The 21,347-nt window shown below is 42.6% G+C and overlaps 1 protein-coding gene across 4 annotated transcripts in view; it reads left to right on the top strand.

The window, feature by feature from the left end:
- Window positions 1–1,923: 1,923 nt before the first annotated feature.
- Window positions 1,924–21,347, top strand: part of GAB3 (GRB2 associated binding protein 3) — a 61,599-nt gene continuing 42,175 nt past the window's right edge. For 3 of the 4 annotated variants that reach the window (XM_079318602.1, XM_079318601.1, XM_079318603.1), the window contains exon 1: window positions 2,222–2,438. Coding sequence is in view for 3 of the 4 variants with exons in the window: in XM_079318601.1 (XP_079174727.1) it covers window positions 2,367–2,438 (72 nt within the window). In the remaining variant the exon portion in view is untranslated. Of the gene's footprint in view, window positions 2,439–21,347 lie in introns of all 4 variants that reach the window. The other variant, XM_079318600.1, reaches the window with a different exon arrangement.

Here is a 21,347-nt window from a genome sequence, read left to right on the forward strand (position 1 = left end):
GGACTTTTTAAAGCCTTTAGTTCAAAGCCACTGTATCTGCCCGGGTGACACATGCAAGTCACATATGGAAGGAAAGTGTGACTTTCCTTCCCTAAATAAGTTCCATGGCTGGATATATCTCTCCAAGAAGAAGTGTTGCAAAGCATTGTTCACAAACCTGCTATTAAACATGTGAAGCTGTTAAAACATCACTGTGGATAAATGGAGCTGAGTGAAGGTGGTAGTAGAAGAGAAGGTTGGGAATTCAATAATACTGCAAGACTGCATGAAAACCATTCTCAAACAAAAACGTATCCAGCAAAGTCAGAACACATTTGAAATATGTTTATAGTTTATTCATCCCAGTTATCCTTTATCATCAGATCCTTTTGAGACCAGTGAAAATGTAAATCACTAGAAACAGGAATCTATGAGGTTATACAGATTTATTTATATTTTTATGTTAGTTTGCATAGGGTCTATATTTATACCATTATGCCTTTTACAGTACATATTTTATTAAATATAATAAATACATATTGCAATCACGTTTTTGCTTAAAAACTTTGAAAACGTGTTTCTAGTTTGTGAGATTCCAGAAGTGATACTGCAAATTGTATCTCTACCCTGCCAAAGAGTGCCAGCAGAGACCTGGAAAATTCTGTGAAGACATTAAACTGTCCCACGGCCTGCTGGTGCTGATCACACCTTGCAGAGTCAGGCTGCACTGCGAGTGCTGTGCCTGGCCAGAGACACGTGGGGTTACTTCAGAGGAGTCGTGAAATCAGTGAAGAACTGCTGTGCCCACTTTAAATAAGTCAGAGTTTTAAAAGTCTTCTGAAAAGTGAATGCAGATTGCGCTGTCGTTGAAAAGGCAAGAGTTTCCCACCCTAGAAAGAGGCACAAACTACAAGGATATCAGCAATATTATGCACCCTGTGGGCATATTTTTAAGTTGTGACAGTGGAGTGGCAGAGTCCTTGAAGTCACTTTCTGAATAAGTATGTTTCTAAAAAATCTGTGATGATGTGAGCAGAAAAATCCAGTTAATTCCTATTCCTAAATTCATACAGGCAGCTAAATGCTACTGAAAAATCAATAACGAAGTTTGTTAGATGTTGGAACCTGTAGTGGAGGTTTCAGTGGGGACTGACCCCACCGGCGCTGGCTTTGCCTCCCGCTCCGGCCAGAGCCCTTCTCGTCCCCACCGCACTTCACAGGGACCTCCGGCGCTCCCACGGCTAAGCCGCGGAGCTCGCCCACCTCGCTCCGGCGGTGAGGGGCTGCCAGCATCGGCGGGGCTCCGGGTAGGGATAGCCGGCATCCCGAGGTGCGGGGCCGGGCTGTGCGGGGCGATGCGGGGCCGGGCTGTCCGGGGCGATGCGGGGTCGGGCTGTGCCGGGCGATGCGGAGCCGGGCTGTCCGGGGCGATGCGGGGCCGGGCTGTGCGGGGCGATGCGGGGCCGGGCTGTGCGGGGCGATGCGGGGTCGGGCTGTGCGGGGCGATGCGGAGCCGGGCTGTGCGGGGCGATGCGGGGCCGGGCTGTGCGGGGCGATGCGGAGCCGGGCTGTCCGGGGCGATGCGGGGCCGGGCTGTCCCGAGCGATGCGGGGCCGGGCTGTGCGGGGCGATGCGGGGCCGGGCTGTGCCGGGCGATGCGGGGTCGGGCTGTGCGGGGCGATGCGGGGCCGGGCTGTGCCGGGCGATGCGGAGCCGGGCTGTCCGGGGCGATGCGGGGCCGGGCTGTGCGGGGCGATGCGGGGCCGGGCTGTCCCGGGCGATGCGGGGTCGGGCTGTGCGGGGCGATGCGGGGCCGGGCTGTGCCGGGCGATGCGGGGTCGGGCTGTGCGGGGCGATGCGGGGCCGGGCGCGGGAGCCGCTGCCGCGGGTGTCGCAGCCGGCGGCCAGCCCCGGCCGCCCATCACGTGCTCGGTGTGTTGCATTGTGCTGGCAGCGGAGGGAGGGCTGGCCATGTCAGTGATCAATGTCATGACTTCTTCCGCGGGCTGGAGCCGCAGCAGAACGCAGCTGAAGGAAGCTGATTGCTGCGGTGCGAACTGGCTGGGAACAATACACAAAGACGCGCACCCGCACGGGCGGACACACGCCCGCACACACCGGCGCACACACGGGCGGGCACGGCACGCACACACGCACATCCAGGCACACACACACTCGCGTCCCAGCACACACACACACACACACACACACATCCAGCACACGCACACACACACATCCAGCACACACACACACACACACACAAGCACAGACAAGCGCACACACGCACGGACGGACACACATCCGCGCACACACGCACATCACGAGCACACACGCACAGGCAGCCCGCACCCTGGCTCCCGCTCCGCCGCTCCGCGCCCTGGGGGAAGATGAGCTCGGGGGACGTGGTTTGTACTGGATGGCTCATCAAATCACCCCCCGAGAAGAAACTCAAGAGATACGTAAGTGCAGAGGCTTTTCTGATATTTTTTTTTTCTCGCTAAAGGCATTTCGGCATGTGGTCGCTGTCTGGCTCTTCCTTTGAAATCTCTCGCCAGTTTCGACTTAACCTTGGACCAAAACAAAAAGACTTCCAAGTCCATGCGCTTATGGAGTATTTTAGCTTCCACCGACATTCTTGTGCCCTCTGGAATTAACCTTTCCCGGCTCGTAAGATTATAGTACTTCAGCTGTTATGCAACATATTTTAGGTTAAAAACCACATTTCGGTTTCAGTTAACGTTGCCGTAACTAACAGAATTGTTGTAACAGAATTGCAGATGTCTTTTCCAGGGACAGACAAGAACATCCTAAAAAGAAAGGAAAAAACCCAAACCCAAATAGCCAAAATTCTAATAATTTAATATCTGAGGGTTGGCTTTGTTAAGATGCTCTGTAATTTCCGTGACACTTACTAAAGACAACATATGCAATAGTTTTATTTACCAATGCCAGATGCAGTTATTAGCAGAAAGCTTTTTGGTCTGTGATAAAGAGGTGCTGGAAGATGCTGTGCTGTAAGGCTTCTGATAGCTGAAAGGTGAAGGGGGCTGGGGAGGAGAAGCAAGCCCTGCATGGAGATCTGCAACTGCACTATGGGCCCCCTTGTTTCATTCTCGATCTGCTTGCCTGTTTCTCTAAAAAAAAAAAAAAAAGAGAAAAAAAAAAAAGCACTCCGGGTAGGAATAAATAAATGACCCTTAAAAATTTGCTTGGGACAGCATTACAAATGTAAGACCCTCGTGAGCCTTTTTGCACATTCATTTGTGATGGTTCTTCATTACGTACGTATGTTGTATGTTGTTATGCTCTGCTGTGACACTTCTGTAATCGGTAATACCCTTTGAGTCATGCCCTTCTAACCTGACTTCCCCTAGAGCTCTGCACCGTACTCGAAGGATCCACTGGCCGTGTCTCTGGCACTCTGAGCCGTATGCACAGCTTACATCATTTGTCGTATTCACTTCTGTTTATCAGCATTTTCTCTGGAGTGCTGATGTTAACTTTTCCCAGTAATATGAGGCATAACTGTCTTGTGGAAGAATATGGTGGATATCATTTGGTAGTGTATCTTTCCTTTGGCTAAAAACTAGAAGAAATTATAATTTACTGATGTTGGAACTATTTTTAACTTATTGTTAGACAGAGTTTCTTACTGTAGACCACAGTATTTCTTTGAAGTGGCTGAATATTTGCCTAGTTAGGTAGCATTTTCCAATTCTGAAATAACCGCTATGATATGTCTCACTGAAGCTGCAAATAAATTTTGTGCATCTCATTTTTGCTATATTTTGTAATGAGTGTACTAATTAGCACTGTATGGCAATCACAGTGTAAGAGCCACTGATTCACCTGGTATCATTAGTAACTCTGCTACTGAAGCTATTTTTGATGACTCAGTATTCAAAAAAGGGGAAAGTAGAGAAAACAGAATGTGATAAAGCTGGGATTTGAAAGCCCCCATTATACACTCAAGATAGTAGTCACAACAGGGGCTCTGATCAGCTCACAAGGCTACTTGCAGTGCACTCTGCTCAGATTTTGCACTACAAAACCAGGAGAAATGTAGTCTGCATTATTCTCCAAACATCAACCACTAGATTAGCCAGATCTCTGCAGATTAAGCTTTGTTTTCTGCTTAGGAGGATAAGGTAGTCCTTTGGCCATAATAAAGCAGGAAGAAATCTGGTACACGTACAACAAAGCTTAATGTTCTTTCTCATATGACTGGTTACACAGTGGATGCTACAAACCAAATGGAAAGTTTCTTTCACCTGTTGTAAACTACTTTCCCCCTATTTTTCGTAGAATTTTACCGGCATGGCAGCTCATGCATCTTGCACTGGGGTAGCCAATAACTCAGGCTGAACCACAGTGATTGCTTAAAAACAACAGTTTCAAAACAATGACTGTTCAAACTGACTTCAGTAGGTGTCAAGTGTCAACCGCTTACAGGAGGATGGAGTTGGCTCTGGTTCTGAACTGACAGCACACATAAATGCCCAAGTTCAACAGCACCCTTTGTGTTCAGCTGGAAAAGCCCATGGTCTGAGCCGAGCTCCCAGGGAGCTCCAAGTGCCAGCTTGGCCTGCTGCTCACGGGACCTCCCGGGCACTGCCCAGCCTCATTTGCTCTCATGCAGTTGTCTCCCAGTTTACATTTTCCTGGGTTCAGCATCTGGATTTTGTAGGATTTGACTGGAGGGTCCAGTGTTTTTCACACAGATAAATTCTTAATCATTCATCTATTGAATCTATCACTAAGAAAATCCATTAAATTTCAATGGAATATGCCGTTAAACAATCAGACAAAGCAATGAATTCAGGTTGTGAGATTGGGAACTGAAATAATCCTGCTGAAGCCACTGGGAATATTTACAGTGTTTATAAAATTAAACAAATTAATCTTTCCAAGACTAGAGCCTAAAGACCAAAGTATACCTTCATTTATATTTGTTCTCTGATGAAAGCAATTAGGTTTTCTATGCATAAACAAGTCAGAATTTGCCTGTAGGTAAGCAGAACAGTATTTTCAAAACTTTGAAAGTGAAAAGCAGGTGTTCAGAGTCTATATTTTTCCTGTAATGTCTTACAAAGCTGATGCTCTTAGTAACACTATTCTTAGAAGTGTCTTATCATTCCCTAACAAAGGCTGCACTCATGCATGTGCAGGAAACGAACATGAGATTAATTACCCAAGTGTAACTTTCTGTAAAAACAGAGAGCTTAATGCTAAACACAAAGAATTCATTAGAAAGCACAGGGAGCTTTGCTACAGCAGGAAAATAATAGTGATTTAATGGCAGGGACAATGCTTTTCTCTCAATATGATACTTGAACCATGAAACCACCACGTCAGCCTATCTATAGAGGCAGTTGTGCAAGGAGTCTCCCAGGAGAGTATTTGGTGTGTGTTGCAGTTCTTTGTCCTTTAAGTGTGACCCGAAAGCTGTGCTACTTTCATTTCCCCACTTGGTTCCAGCTTTTCTCACCAACCAGGTCTGCGTGGGCCTGAGGGGTGCCAGGGAACAGCCAGAGCTGGGGGGAAGCTGGGTATGGGGCAGGAGACAGAGAGGAAGAAGCTGCTAACAAAAACTAAGAAGTGGTGGTGATGGAGGTAAAGTCCATCCTTTTCTCGACCAAAAATATGAAAGTATCAGTCATAACGACATTCAGCCCCACAGGAGGAAAATGTACTGAAGATTTTTGCTGTTGATGTTAGTGGATCAGTGAATGCCAGCCTCTGTTGAGAATTAGATGCAATGGGGGAATCTGCTTCAAATTTGATGGGTTTCACAGTTCCTTATATTGGTGCTGAGTACATGCATCCCAGTTCTGTAATGTCAGCATTGAATAGCTGGATCCTTGATAGTTTTCATGTGGAAATATATCTGGTCGCTGACTGTTATTATTTGTTTATTTATTGGGGGAGGTGGAAGGAAGGAATGGTTTTATGGCCTTGAAACAAAGGACTTAACACAGCTAGTGCAAAAAGTCACAATGAAAGGAAAAACAATATAGAAGACGGCCCTGAGAATGTCTAATTAAGTAAGAGACCAGTGCTATTGAGAAAATACATTGCTCAGAGGCTGACAAGGAGGAGGAGATGGGACTTTTAGCACACAGCTAATTACAACGTCTCCTCAAATCCCTGTCCGATTGTTTGTCACACAAGTGTGAAACAGCAGCAGTAGCTTCTCTGAATGCCCTGCTAGTGTTTACTTGCTGTTAGTGCTAAGTTACGTGGTTTGCAGTAGTAAAGGGCCATATAGAGATGCTTGCTTGCAGTGAGTCACTGCAGCTCCATTTAAATCAGCTATGCAGCTGTACCCCAGCTGAAGAGCTATTTTTAAACTTCAGTACTATACAAATTGATAAGGGAAGACCACTTGCTCTAAAAAGGGCAAGTTTCCCACTTTACTTGAGTGACTGATTTCTTCAAACATTGTTAAAAATCAAAATTCCTTGTCAGCATTTCTAGAACAAGAGTCCCAAATGGACCCCATATGAGAAAATGTAGCTTTGCACTTCCTACTGCACTTCTTCTTGGAATGTCTGGTCTGGGAAGACAAACAGAGGTGTAAATTAATGTATCCTATGACAAAAGCTGGTGGAGCAGTGCTCTTTGCTGCTGTGTCTGTGTGTGGGGCAGTAAGTGCTGCCAGAAGGGTACAGCAGAGCACAGCCCAGCATCTCTGACCGTTGGAGGATCTGCCAGGACCCAACCGCAGCACACCAAGGCTGGGGGTTTAGAAGATAAGAGAATCTAGGCAACTTCTCCATTTTTAGCTGAAGTTCTGGTATTTATCAGGAGAACAAACAGGAAGTTACTAAGAAGAAAAAGTAAAGTAGAATTATGGAAGAGTTTGCTCAAGTAATATGAACAAGAGTCACAGAGCACTGCGACGGGCGTGTGGGATGGATGGCATCTGCACTCTGATCCAGCACTGGGCTGCAGTCACCAGAGGACACTGCCACCCTCCCCTGAAAGAAATACCCAAGTGCTTTGTGAGGTCAAGTACTTCTGCTGGTTTGGGGTTTGGGGGAAGTTTCTGAAAAATATTATCCAGAAGAAACCCGAATTTAATTTTTATCCTTAAGTCTTTTTATTTCCAAATGCTTCTTAGAAAGCCTCACCTCTTGAGTCCTGTGCCTTTTGAGCAGAGAATTCTGACCACCTTTTATACTTTCCTGGGATAAATAGCCCGAATTCCCTGAGTTTATTTAACCAATTTGCACAGGTTTTGTAACTGTGGTTTGCAGGCTGGGTGGAAGTAGGAGTCACATGGGATGCAGAAAGTTGTCAGAGCCTTTTAGCTCATTCCAGTTGTAAGTTTTGTTCCTATATTTTTTTTCTGTTGTTCCTTCATTTTAAAACTTAGTATATATTCTATCTATCTGGTTTTTATATTGAAAAAACCCTGAATTTTGGGAAAATTAAGGCTTTCAAACAGAAGCTCTTGTGTGGCAGTCTACACGTTCCCTTCTCTGTGAAATTGTGTAAAAAATTGATACAATTGATCTCAAGGGAGGAGTTTCCATCACTGGAAATAAACATTTGTAATTAGCTATGTGCAAATCAGACCTTGTTTTTGTAGGTTAAAAGTGATGTTTATTCTAGACCGTTTTCTTCCATTTTAACGATGTTTTGATAGTTTAAATGCAATGTTTGAAGAGATAGGTTGACTTCTAAGAAAGAAATAGTTTCTAAAAAACACTGCTGTTCTTGGCAACCTGTGTATCAGAATAATTTCCCTTGAACTATTTATTTGGGTGGAGCCATAACAGTCCTGAAGCCCCAGCTTAATCTTTGACTGCATGTTTTCAGTGCAGAGAAATGTCCAGCTATTGGTTTCTATTCAAAACAGAAACCCACGAGTTATCAGGTCTTTGCATTCAAAAATAGAGCCTTAAAAATATGCTAGTTTGAAATAGAGAAGGAAATGTTAACTCAAGTGGTAATTAAACAAGTGAGAAAGTCAAACCTGGCTCAGAGGAAAATGCATTACAAGTCATACATTGTTGAAGTCTTTGTTGTAGCATGACATCTATGGAAATATGGATAAACACATTACTTCTACCAATGATGCATTAAAGTGCTATGAATATTTCTTATGAAATTTGATAAGTTTTTAAGGAAAGGGACAAGTTTATGCCTAAAATGTTATGTGTTAGAAAAACAGTAATTTTATCTGGTTTTTGTCATTTTTATTTGATTTGGAAATTAATTAATAATGTGATAAGACAAGGAAAAAACGCCGGTTTTGAAATAAAATTTGCATGTCAAACAAAACATTACTTCAGCCAGATAAAATACATTTTCTTCTCTCTTGTTTAATTGTTAAATAAAATGCAATACTTAAACTTTTAAAATTTTTTCTGCTTTACAATAAGGTCCTTGACTTGTTTCAGTTTGTGCTACATCAGAAAAATAAACAAACAAACAAGGTAACAAACACATATCCATGCAAAACTCAGTTTTAAAATATGCTGCAGCTTAGTATTTGTTCAAAATAAACTCAAACTGCTGCCTGGTTTTTGTGCCAGAAAAATACTCCCTTTTTGAGGCTACTTCATTCATAGCTTTGTAATTGTTAGAATGAGACAACTGTTCTTAGAGATTTTGTTATTCCCTTCCCTCCTGATGCCAAAAACCCCACCTGACCCCTGCAGTCAAAACTGCATTGTAGCTTTCCACAAAACCCTGAACAGCACATTTCAGTTATCCAGGATCCCTTTTCATAGAGCGTTTTACAAAAAGGCAGTAAAATGTTGTTTTTAGTATGAATTTGAAATTACTTAAGTGAGAGTTAATTTAAACTGAGCTTAGAATGTCATATGAAAGTTTTTGGCTCATTTTTGCCAATGCTTTTTTTAAAAGACCATACTTTCTGTAAAGCCTGTTAGTGATAAATATCGATGCTGTGACTCCCCAGTCCTGAGACCTTGGGTTATGTATTCATGTTTCTGTTGGACAGAATAACGGGCATAAGGGAACCCTTTCTAACTTTGCAACTGTTGTAATGTCAGCATAGCACACAGTTAGTGAGCAATCTATTTTTACATACCACACTTTCAAGCTGTTTGTAGAAGTTCAAGCTCTTTACAGTTGTGAAGCCATTTTTTCGAGCTGACACAAACTGCTCCAGGAGAAGCCAATAGCTCAGAGCAGGCATGAACTGTGTTTTACTTGCAGACTTGACAAACTGAGCAGTAAAGCCACAAACCTTACCACAGTGCTGGGTTTCTAAGCACTGGGAAAGCCAGCTTTGTGTGCCTGCACTTCCAGGGGCTGCTGCCCCTTCCACAGAGAAGCCCCTGCGAGCTGATCAGATCACTATGGGAGGAGAAGAAACATTTGAGGAGAAGCCAGCTGAGTTTACAGTAGCAGTGAAGAAACAGTTTCAGGAGAAGTGATACACTCCTTCACCAAGTGCTCACTGCTGTTCCACCTGCATCATCTGGATTGTTCACTAATATTTATAGTGGAAGCTCTGAAAGCTTATGAAGTTTTATTTTTGATAAATTCAACATTTTGAGCCCATTCTAAGAAAATAATTGCCTTCTCACTGAGGCCTTAAGTTTAAAAATAAGAGGCACTCAAGTAGCTCGGGGAATTGGGTTTTTTGAGATTTTCAAGTGCTTTGCTCCCACTAAAAAAAAGGTTTGCAACATATTTTCATTGGGTCCTTCCCTGAATCCAGAGTAACTTTTACAGGTCTTCACCAGTTTTCTTCACTTTTCCCAGTAAAACAGTGAGATTCAGACTGTCAATTGAAAAAGGCACTGTTACTCCCATTACTCCTGTTACTGTTATTACACTTTATATTTTTTTCAAATATTCCTTTTGGACAAATAACTGAGTGTCACACCAGCCTTGAGCTATGGATTATAAAATAACGGTGAACTGTTTTTTGAAGAGTGATGGAAAACCACCGGCAAGACCCCATCATTATTTCAGAATCCTCCCCAAACTCCTGCTTTCATCTGCTCTGAGCCTGGTAAATAGTTAAAATGAAACATCATTAAGACAAACAAACAGAAAGGTTAGGGGACAATCAGATTGGGGTAGGAAAAGCAGGCTTCGTGGTGGTGACTCTGCTTTGGTTCCCATGTGCATCCCTCTCCTTTGGATTTGCAGACTGGAAGCTTAATAATTCTGCTATTTAAGGGTGGGGGGAAGCATTAATTGAAGTGTTACTAGATGCCATGATTTAATAGTTTTAATATGTTCATATGTTCTTTTTTTGCTTTGCTTTTATTCAAAATTCACAACTGAAAGTACTGTTGCTATGTTACTGTAATGGTGTGTGGGCTGCTAAATAAATAGAAGGAGTTTAGTCCATGCCAGAAATAGAAAACCAGGTCAAAGGTGACATTTGGGACATGTTGGGGGGGAAAAAAAAGTAATAAATTAAAAAAAGGAGGCTATATAATTATTTATTCTTTTCCTATTATTCTCTTCAGTCTCATTAACCCTTGACTACTTAGAAGGAAATTACAACAGAATTTCTGAGCATTCCAGAATGTAAAAAAAGAACCTTGGGAGTTCTAAGTCTGTTGGCTTTGTTCTTTGCAAGATCAAATTCACACAGTAAAGCAGTGGCACCTCACCCTCCAGTGAACTGAGCAGGTTCTTGGAGGCATCAAAGGACACAGGGACTGATGAAAATTCACTCTGCAAAGGCATGCATGGAAGGGAAAACCTGTCAGAAGGAGCAAGCTTTGAGGGAAAGACAACAGGAAATTTGAGTCCATTGTCCTCTTTGGGGTAGTCTGGCAGGTTCCCAAAGACCAGATATACAAAATGAGCTGAGGCTTTTTGTGAGTAGCCCCAGGTACCTGCCTGGACCTTCAACTGCCTGAACACTTTTGTGAGCCTGTCTTGTGAACCTGTACAAGAGCAGGGTCATTTTGTCTTCCTCTGGTGCCTCGGTGTGCTCCTGCTATACCTTGGCACCACGAGCTCTTGTTCAAGCTCCAGGGGCTGATTCAGTCAATGGGGGGCACTGCAAATCACTTAGGTGAAAAGTAGAGCCCAGCCCTCCCTCCACCCATGTGAGCTCAGGCCAGAAGCACCCTTGTCCCAGGAATGAGCCCAACAGCCTCTTTATTTGCAGAGGGAGGCCTCTGACTGTTCCCAAGATGTTGTGGCAGACGCTAGAAGCCCAGGGCTGTGTTTCTTGAGCACCAAACCCCTCACCTCTCCCAGCACTGCCATGGGCAGGCACTGTGCCCTGCTGGGCTTTGCCTTGCCCTTGGCCCCACAGCTCCCAGGAGCATCAGCAGAGCAGCTGGAAGCTGCCAGACCTTCCTCTGGCAGGAGGTGGGACATGGAATGGCACTGAGACATGAGTTAATTAAGCAGATTTGTAATTAATCTGGAAGATCTTCTCTTTAAATATATATGTTTGCTTATAAACAAATTATCCACGTGACACATGAATATGACATATGTGGCCTTTAATTTCTTTGTGTGTTAGGCAAGAAGCCCACAGCAACAACCTCAACCAGTTCAGTGCATGCAACCCTATTAGAGATTTCTTGGTGTTATTTTTGTAGTTCCACAAATCTGTTACTTTTCTGCAAACAGACAAGTTCCCCCTACACAAGAGACCTTTGGATTTGAAGCATTCCAGAAAAACCCATATTTAGCATAAAATTTATAGAAGGGGATTAAATTAGAGGTACAAAGAGAGCCAAAGATGCAACAAGTCTTGATCCTAAATTACACAAGGTTTAAAATTTTCTTTGTTAACCCTCCTTGAATGAAGGGATAGACCTTGAACGACTAGGAGCATTTCCTAATATGATGGATGTGAATAGCTGGTTTAATAAGATACTTTCCTAATTTTCAGCCCCAAGCCAGCCCCTAGTGCCTTAGACCTTGGGTTGTGTCTGACTTTCTGTGTCAGAAAGTAAACAAATATTTTAGAACTCATCTGGGTTGTTTATTTGCTTTCATCACAAGTTTGCTGCTGCAATTGGTTATTTTCTACCACAACCAGCATTCAGCCTCACACTGAAGGAGAGGGTGTTAGAGAATTCCTTGTCCCCTGTGGAGTTCAAACTCTCATTTGGACTCTGTCAAATTCTTTACCCTTGCCAGAGATTGCATTTATCTCAAATCCTTAAGTGCAATTACTATGATTAATCTTCCTTTGGAGTGAATAAGATTTTAACAGGCATTTTCTTCACAGAAGTCTGCAGCTGGGAGAAGAGCAATCTACAGCCTGTCCTTTCCAGGGCAGTGTTGCATGTGCTCAGCAAACTGCCCAGTTTTAACCAGCAACAGCAGCATTGCTAACTGGAATGAAGGATGAATTATGCCCTCTGCAGTTCTGTTACATTGTCCTCCTAAGGGACCTATTTGTGTTTCATAGTATTTCCAGGTCCTTGAAATGATCTTCTAAAACTCATAAGTAAGCTTGTTTTGCTGGTTGGTAGATTAAAGCAGTTTACCTATTAAAGTAGTCCAGATGGGCTGCAGGGATGTTTGCCTGTTCTCTTTGTTGGGGCAAACAGCTTGATTGTTAAACTGGATGAAATTGTGCCAAGGCACAGAAGCTCCCAGGAGCTGTGAGACATGGACAGCTTTCAGATAAGATGCAGCTAGCTGGATGAAGATTAAGCATATTTACATTGCTCCTCTCAGACATTACAAACTCTCCTCACTGTGGCACTTACCTTGTTGTGGGGTCAGAGATGCTTAATGAAATTTGCCATTTGAGAACAGATGACACAAGTTTGGGAGGTGAAGAGTCAAGGGGAGCTTGTGTGAAGCTGTAGCTGTGCAGTCCTTTCCAGAACACAGTGATGGAGAGGGGTAGTCATAGAGATGCACTCCAGGTCTAAGGAACGACTTGCCTGTAGTTTAGCAACCTCAGCTATATGAAGACATCAGCAGTGGTGGTTCTAATTCTGATATGCTCAGAACTCACCATGCACCCACAGACAGGTTTCATTTTGACTTGTTTCTCAGGTTTACTGGATTCAGAAATGGAACTGGGATCTCTGTATGAGCATATTGTTGTAGATTTTAGTTCAGAGACTGGGGTTTTTTAAAGAAAGCAGGTATTTTATATGTCATCTATGCATATGAATAAAAGATAAGGAGCAAATGAAAACACTCAGATATAAGACCTTTTGCTATTAATGGGCATAAAGCCTAAGATCAGTTTGTTGTAGGGCAGCTGGTGACTTCTGACTTCCAGCTCAGGTTGCTGCAGTCAGAGTACCTGTTTTGAGTGGAAACACGGTTGTGCAGAATCACTCCAGATTCAGCTCATGATGCACAATTTTCATGGCTCCTTGCTGGGATAACAAGAAAAGGCACATGAACCTGCACAGCAGCAGCAGCAACGAAATATGGTGTTGTAGCACAACTGAGTCTATACCATCTAGCATTGAACTTTTCCCTTCCAGAGTCAAGTGCACCCATAAAGAACAGAAAAGGCCAAGTAAGCACTGGCTTTAATAAGCTGCTGGAATTGGGCAGTTGCACAGTCGTACTGGAGGGTTACATGTGGAGCTTTCATTTGCCTTTATGAGTTTGTGCAGATCTGTTTGGAATGTGTCTTTGTCCTCTCTGAAAGGGTTTCCTGTACAAAGTACTTAGACTCATCAGAAATAAAACCCTTGAAATAGAAATGGCACCTCATGTTCTTTGGCAAAACAGGAGCTTAGGAGAAACCAGAAGCTAAAAAATGTAGTCTCAAATTCTAACCCATTATGACTATATTTATGGGGATATTTAAATTATCTGTTTTCCTACATATTCTTTATTCCTTACTAGTAACAACAGTACCTTGTGACTGATGATGCCTCATTGCCTTTAAACACTGAACTTAAATGTCAGGTTGAGCTCAAGGCTTTTTTCTTTAGCTTTTCTATGAATTAGCTGAATGCAGATCAAGCACAGAGCCAGGGTCCTCAGCAACAATGGAGTGGGAAGAGAAAACCAGGTAGGAGGATTTTGCATCCCAGTGGAAACCCCCAGATTTGTCAGTATTATTAGAGCTCCAGTGACACTGGGAGAGATGATATGTAGTACAGGAACTGTAGCATTTACCAGCTTGTGATTGGAAACTGGTGGCAATGAATGGATATGAATATGTTCAAATGCACAGTTTCAGTTCGTTTTGTGTTACATCTCACTCACAAAATTTTCCACAAAAAGATTTATCAGCCAGATAGAATTATGGTGAGAAATAAAAGCAGAGTTGCAGAGAAATTGGTAGCTTCTTGAAAAGAGTAAATTCACTGAAACATCTCACTTTCTATTTGAGAGATTAAATCTACGGATGGTGCAGCCATTTTTGCTTTGCCTGGCATAAGATTTGCATGACTCATGGCCAACAGTGTGCTGGGGACCTAGAAATACAGAATGCAAAAGCAGATGCTGGCTGCTGGCTGGGGGATTCCTGCACCATCTCCAAAATGAGCACACAGAGTGAAGCCAAGTGCATGTAATGCTTCTCCCCAGGTGAGGGTATTGATCTGAGGGGTAAGAGACAATGCAAAGGCTGCCAAATGCCTTCTGTCCTAGCAGGCAGTCCCAGCTGATGAGGATGGATGATGTAATGGATCAAGCAGGAGAAGAAGGTTTGCAGTGAAGAGGGTGTAAGATTTGAAAGGCTGCACATAGGAATGAGGAGTTGCAGTCCTAATTTGAGTACCAGGCAGCTCAGCAGATGGCCCAGCAGATGAGTTGCTATGCACCATGACATGTGAGAGAACACAGAATCACAGAATGGCTTGGGTTGGAAGGGACCTTAAAGATCATCTCATTCCAGCCCCCTGCCAGGATGCCACCAACTAGATCAGGTTGCTCAGGACCCCATCCAACTTGCCCTTGAACATTTCCAGAGAAGAGGCAGCCACAGCTCTCTGGGCAGCCTGTTCCAGTGCCTCACCACCCTCTGAGTAAATAAATTCTTCCTAACATCTAATCCTAACATGAGAGTGGTGGTGAGGCACTGGCAGGCACAGAGCCCTGCCCTGTGCATGGTGCAGGATACCATCAGATGTCAGATGTCATACTGTGCCCTCCATCCCCCATCAGGGTGCTTTCCTGGCTTGCACACCGAGCTGCCCACAACAGTATTTCATTTTTCTGTTCTGTGTTACAGCCATTTCCTCCACCATGCTTTGTCTTCCCTCTCCAAATGGAGCAGAGCCCAGCTCCAGCAGTGGAGGTCCTGCTAGCCACAATGACACCAGAATCACATCACTGACTTCTCCTGCCTGAGGCAGCAGCTCTCTAGCTGAGCTGGCACTTCTTGAGGAGGAGAACCTCATGCTTTGGGCCACAGAACAGCCTTGCTAGCAGGTTTTGGAGTTTTTTCCCTACAATTCCAGTTCTTCCAGCAGTGAGGTCTAGCAGCCAGAGATATTTCATGTGCATCCTATGTGGCTTGCACCTTCCCTAACAACTTCAATTCTTTGGGAGTTTTAGGACAAAACTTCAGAAAATCATGAAAAATCTCTCAATCTCTTTGTTTAAGAACTGGACAGTTTCCAACTGACTTCCTCCAGAGGATCTGTTTTGCTATTTGCTGTTTTTGAGTCCTTAGGCCTCCATTTGTAAATTACCTATGCACTTATGGCTAGATCCAGAAACAAGCATCTTTACCCTTAATAGCTTAGAGTGGCCACTGACACCTCACAGTCACATTGTGATGCCACTCAGCATACCAGTGTTAGAAGCTTCTTTTTTTCCAGGCTGTTAGTTCAGAGCAATATATTCCTGTGGGAAATTCCAATAATCCATATTTAGTGATACAGCAAAAATCTGCTTCAGTAACCAGTTTGTTCGTTAAAATTATCATCACTGACTTGTTCTAAGAAGCTCCATTTCCAATGTAATCTGCAGGAAACCCACATAGATGTATCATGATGCATAAATTCAAATCATTATAATTAGGCTGATAAACACCTTCTTGGATATTCTTGGGGTGAGCGACTTCTTTTTCCTTTAACTGTTTCTGGAGCAATGTAAACTAAACTGGAAACAATGTTCTTTTTATCAATAGCAGAGCGTTCCCACGGCACACTTGTGCTAGCAGATACATGGCAGCTCAGCTATGCCAGTAAAAACACGGCCCTTTGATTTAAGCAGCAGCAACACAAGCAGTGGTAATCCCTGATTTCCCACACACTGTCCTGTCAGGTTCCTTTTGCTATCTCCAAGTCTTAAGAGCATAGTTCAGGTTTTGTGTCTCCTTTGCCCTTGTTGTATTTACTCAAATTGCAAACAAAGAGATTCTTTATTCCCTCCTATTTTTACTATGGTCCCTTGGAGCCTGCACTTAGACTTCCCAATTTACCAAATTCTTCCAAGGGTACTGTTGGCCCACCATTGGGACAGTAATTTTGTGAGCCCCAGTGAAAAATCTTAGGGCCAGGTGGTAGATTAGGTTGCATAGGTGATGATATTTCACTACTGGACCTGTAGACAGTGTTTAGCAAAGAGAATGTTCTGATTTTCCATAATTAAATTCTGTATATACAGAAGCCAACCAACAACAAAAAATCCAGGTCTCTATTCAGTGCTTGTACAATTGAGCTCTCTGAAGTATCTCACCATAAGAACTATGAGATAAAGTGGAAAGTTTTAAACTAGTAAAGGGAAAACTTAAACATCATGATCATCTCTCTTATTATAAAGAAGCAGAAGGATATTAAAATCTATGCTATGCTGGCTCATTTTTTTCAACAAAAATTATTTTTGAGGGCATTGTACATGCTTGCAATAAAACTGTTAAATAAGAAAAAGTGAAATCCACTATGAGTTTTGCTAATTCTTTTGTTCATTACATGCTTGTACAATAGAGTAGTCAGAATTCAATAATCAAACTGTGTTTCTTCCATGCTTGACCATTAGTGGCTGTCTGGAAAACTGTATGTTCCTTGTTCTCTCAGGAACAAAGCTGCCTGACTCATCCAGGGGCTGTCTACAAATAGCAATGGTGAAGCAGGCCTGGCAGTCATGATTCTGCTAAGGACATAGGAGGAGCCTCCAGAGCAGCAAAGGGAAATGACGAAGGGCTGGAAAAAAAATCTTATCCTTTTGTGGAAAGATCTTGTAGAAAGCACAAACTGCTTGTGGCAAGGGCTCTGCCAGTGCAGATACACTTTCTGCCTGTAGCAACTTAATTGAAAATCTGTCTAACCAGCAGTTATCACTCTGATGGTGCAGGGTGTTGCCTTTTCTGTTCCCAGTAACACCTCTGAGCTGTGTTCTGGGAACAGGCTACAGGAACCTTCCTTCATCAGCAAATACTGGAGCCCCAGGGCAGCGACTCCACATCAAGGAACAGGGAAATGGGGACATACCCAATGCCTGTTGATAATCCAGTTGTTAAAAATAAATGTTGACTTGACAAACTTCTAACCAAACACCTGCTAAATCAGAAGGGAAGTCTGACATGATGATAATAATGCTCAGTTTCTAAGGTCAGAGTACAACTGTAGTAAATGCTGGGGAGATCTCAGCTGAGTGGAAAGAAGAGCTGAGGTAGTTATCTAGATACAGGAGGCCTTGGCAACTTAGGTCCCTGTTCTTTTGAAAACCATGTCCCATAATGTAATACATTTGACTTAATGTTATTACTGTATTTGCTCAGGTTTTTTTGGTGAAAATACCATTAATTACTAATTTAGTTCAGTGGAATGAGTCCAACAATGTGTGTGTAGTGCATTTAGTGATTTCAGTCCTGAGCCTGTAATTGCTCTTTCCTGTATATAATACTGTTGGGAAAAAATTCTTAGTTTCACAGCGTCAAGCCCTTAATTGATCAAGGACCAAGCCAGAAGCAGAGAACTCTGGAGAAGATTGTTAGGCATCAGAAGTCACTGGTAGTAAATCTCTGTGGAAACAGTGCTCAGCTGCAGCTGGGGGACTTCCAGTTGCACCATCCCATGGCTGTAAATGCAGAACTGGTACTTTTTGCCTGTGCAAAGGTGAGGCAAAGCCACCAAATCTATGCTCAGGTACAATCCATACTCAGCTGTGTCTGGAACTCTGGAGCTGTCAGGATAGAGGCAGCAGCTTTCTGGTGTGGGACTGCAAAACACATACATGCAAAAAAACCCAAAAGAGTCTTATGCCCAGTGCAGCCCAGGACTTGAATGTCTCTTCAGAGGCCTTTGGCTCTCCTGCTTTTGACTCTTTCCAGCCACCTCCACCCCTCCCACATTCCTCCTTTGGTGGTTTTCATGGCTAACCCTCAGCATCCATGCAAATACTTCCCTGGCCCCCTTGGGTGGCATGCTAGTGGCCCATGCTAGTCCACATAAAAGTGAAGTAGCTACAGGCTTAGGAAATGGGAAACAAGCAAAAAGATCTCTTCTTGCTGCTGCTGTCCCTTGAATGGCAACTTCTTTAACCAGGGCTGTTAAGGGGGTTTTGGAACATGGTCATATTCCTGTGAGTGTGGTCCTGAAGCTCTAGAAGAGCTGAGCTGTCTCTCTCAAGAGGTTTTCTGACACAAAGAGCATGTGACACCTGTCACATAATGCTGTGAAAAAACAGTGTTTCTACCTCAGAGCTGAAGCAATGTGTGAAATTAATCATAGGTATACGTCATGCGTTCTGATTTAAATGTGGATTAGAAAGCATGCAAGCAACAGTCTGTCTCTAGAGACATTGATTCTTTGCAGCAAAAGAGTGAAAGTGAAAATACCCTGAAAAACAATAAAGAGTGATCTGGCCTACAGAAATACCTATTTTTCAAACTGGGAACAAGAAGTAGTACAGGGAAGGGACATGAGTTAATTCAGTGCTTCATTCATCTTCAGCTTTAGTTGTACTTTATGAGTCTGATTTTGTACCCAAGAAAAGCTTTAGTTTTCCTTTAACTGTCAAATAGGAAGAAACACAAAATCAGCCATGGAGAAGGAGCCTTGGACTAAAGAAACACAAAGTCCTAATCCAGCTGGATTCAAGGCAATTGGATTGTTCTGCCTGATTTTAGTAAAAATTGAAATAAACCATTGTGGAGAGGAGACTGAAGTTACAGGAAATGTCCTATGGCATATCTAAAATATTTATTTTGGATTTATAGATTTGGATTTAAGATGACTACTCAAAATTCCTAGATAGACTTTAAATTCTATTTTCACTTTTTTTTCAAAATCATTGTTTAAAATATGTATATTGTAATCTCATGACAGCAGCAATGCAATAAAATAATAAACACTATCATTCTCAAACTATTTAAGTAATAAGGAAATCACAGAATAAAATATGGACATCTGTAATGGGTTTAAAAATTAATTCAAACAATCGTTAAGACTAGAAGTGCTTTAAGTGCCAAATAATTGTTGCAGAAGTATTCTTTTTATCTATGGGTCATGATTTCCAAGAAACAAGTGATAAATGTAAACATTTCCAAGCATTTGTCCCTTTAGGCAGAGGGTGTATTAAAAAAAAACAACAAAAAAAAATACTTCAGAGACTGACAAGAAATGCTGCCCAGTGCCTTTTAGAAAGAAACCAATAATGCCTAACCTAGTGAACAAGCAAGGAAAAAAACTTGCAAATGGTTTTATTACCTGATTCATGGAAGGTCTCCATTCAGCTGAGTTTTAAAATTAAGTTCCCTTTTTAAGTTTTTAAGTTTAAGGAAACTCATAGGAAACCCTCTTTTGTACCAGAATTCAAAGCAGGAGATGGTTGTGGTAATTACTGGCAAGCAAATAGTAAGAAGTCTCAGAGGTGAAAAACCACAGAGCTGGAAATTGTGCCTCTGCTAAGTTGGGTCAGATTCTGTGCTTAATTACACTGCATGAATAAATTATTGGAAGACAGTTCAAACTCTTTTTCAGAAGTGAAAAGGATAATGCAAATTGTTACTTTTGCAAAGCAGGGTGAAGCATCATGACTCTGTTGCATTATTGGTTTAGAGGTGCCCCTTTGTGTAATATGGGCACAAACATCCCATTGCTCCCAGGCTAGGTTGTGTAAGTTATTTAAGCACCTAAATTATTTTTGTTTCCTGTGTGGGTTCCTTTGATGGTGATTTGATCCACAATAAAAAGATAGTAACAGTATCAAAGATAGTCTGAGTATCCATGCTGACAGGGTGAAAGAAAATCAGCATCACACAGTCTTAACGTTCAATGAGGTGAACATTAAATAATGGCAGTAGCACTGTTTCATCTGAAACAAGAAGCACTTTGGAATTCCATAAAAGCCAGTATGGTTGATTTTTCTTGAAAATCTCCTGGAACCTAGCTGAGCAAATACTGTAAGTTTTGGAGCTGCCTGGGAAAATTAATGCTATGTGTTTCTCCTCAAGTCATCATCTGTCCAACTTCTCTGACTGCACTCAAAAATATCTAAGGCAGCACCACAGGGAGGGCCCAAGTCAGAGCAAAATTCTTTGGGTTGTACTTAGCACAGACCATACTCATCAGAAACCACCAATTTCAGATGGTGTTGAGTGCGAAATCAGAAAGTGACCACTGTCCGAAATTTTTCTGTCTGTTGCAATCCTTGAAATTTCCCCAAACTTGTCATCAAAATCTTCCTTGCCTTCTTTGGAAGCTTTTTCAGTATTCTTCTATATCTTACAGTCAACCCATGAGCTCTCAGGGGTTAGATTGCTTTTCAACAAACTTTCCTGGTTTGAGACATCACATTATATTCCGTATTTTTACCCTGCACAGGACACATGACTTTTGTGTGCATGTGATTATTCTTGCAACCTGCTGAAGTCAGAAAATAATTTTTTCTCCTTGTTTCTCTAAGACCAGGATGCCATTCATTTTCCCATGCTATACTGTTTTCTCTCTTTACGGTCTTCCCTCTAAATCAGAGTCTTTACTGATGGAAGAGACACTTCCCTTGGCATATCCCTGGAAAACAGTTCCCTGGGATTCTGCAGTGACTTCTAACACAGACATCAAAACAGCATCACCATATGATTCTTCCTGGGCATTGTAAAGTAATAAAAAATATCTTTTCTGCAGAGAAAAGGCTTTTCTGTCAGAGAAGACTAGATCAATCATGAAATGCTCATATTTTCACATTTATGCTTTTCTTTTGCCATCTCTCTTAGCCTGCTTTTTAAAGCCTCCAAAAACCACCAGTTCTGGGCCAGTGCCCTCTGAACGGGCACTTTGGCACTACAGACACTTTTAACTTTGTGGCTGAAAATCCTCAATAATGTTGGGGTTTAGAATCCACTTGCTTCTGGCTGGTTTAGCATCACTGTTACTGTAGCATAGATCTTTATCCTGACTGGGGGGTATTTACCTCCCAGCAGGCTTCATTTATATCTGACAATTATATCTATTTATTTATATCCAACTGGCAGTCAGCACAGCAGCAGCACAGCAGCCAGGTGAGGCTTCTGCCTGCAGCAC

Source organism: Erithacus rubecula (assembly GCF_903797595.1).
Source record: "Erithacus rubecula genome assembly, chromosome: 15".
Classification (NCBI taxonomy): Eukaryota; Metazoa; Chordata; class Aves; order Passeriformes; family Muscicapidae; genus Erithacus; species Erithacus rubecula.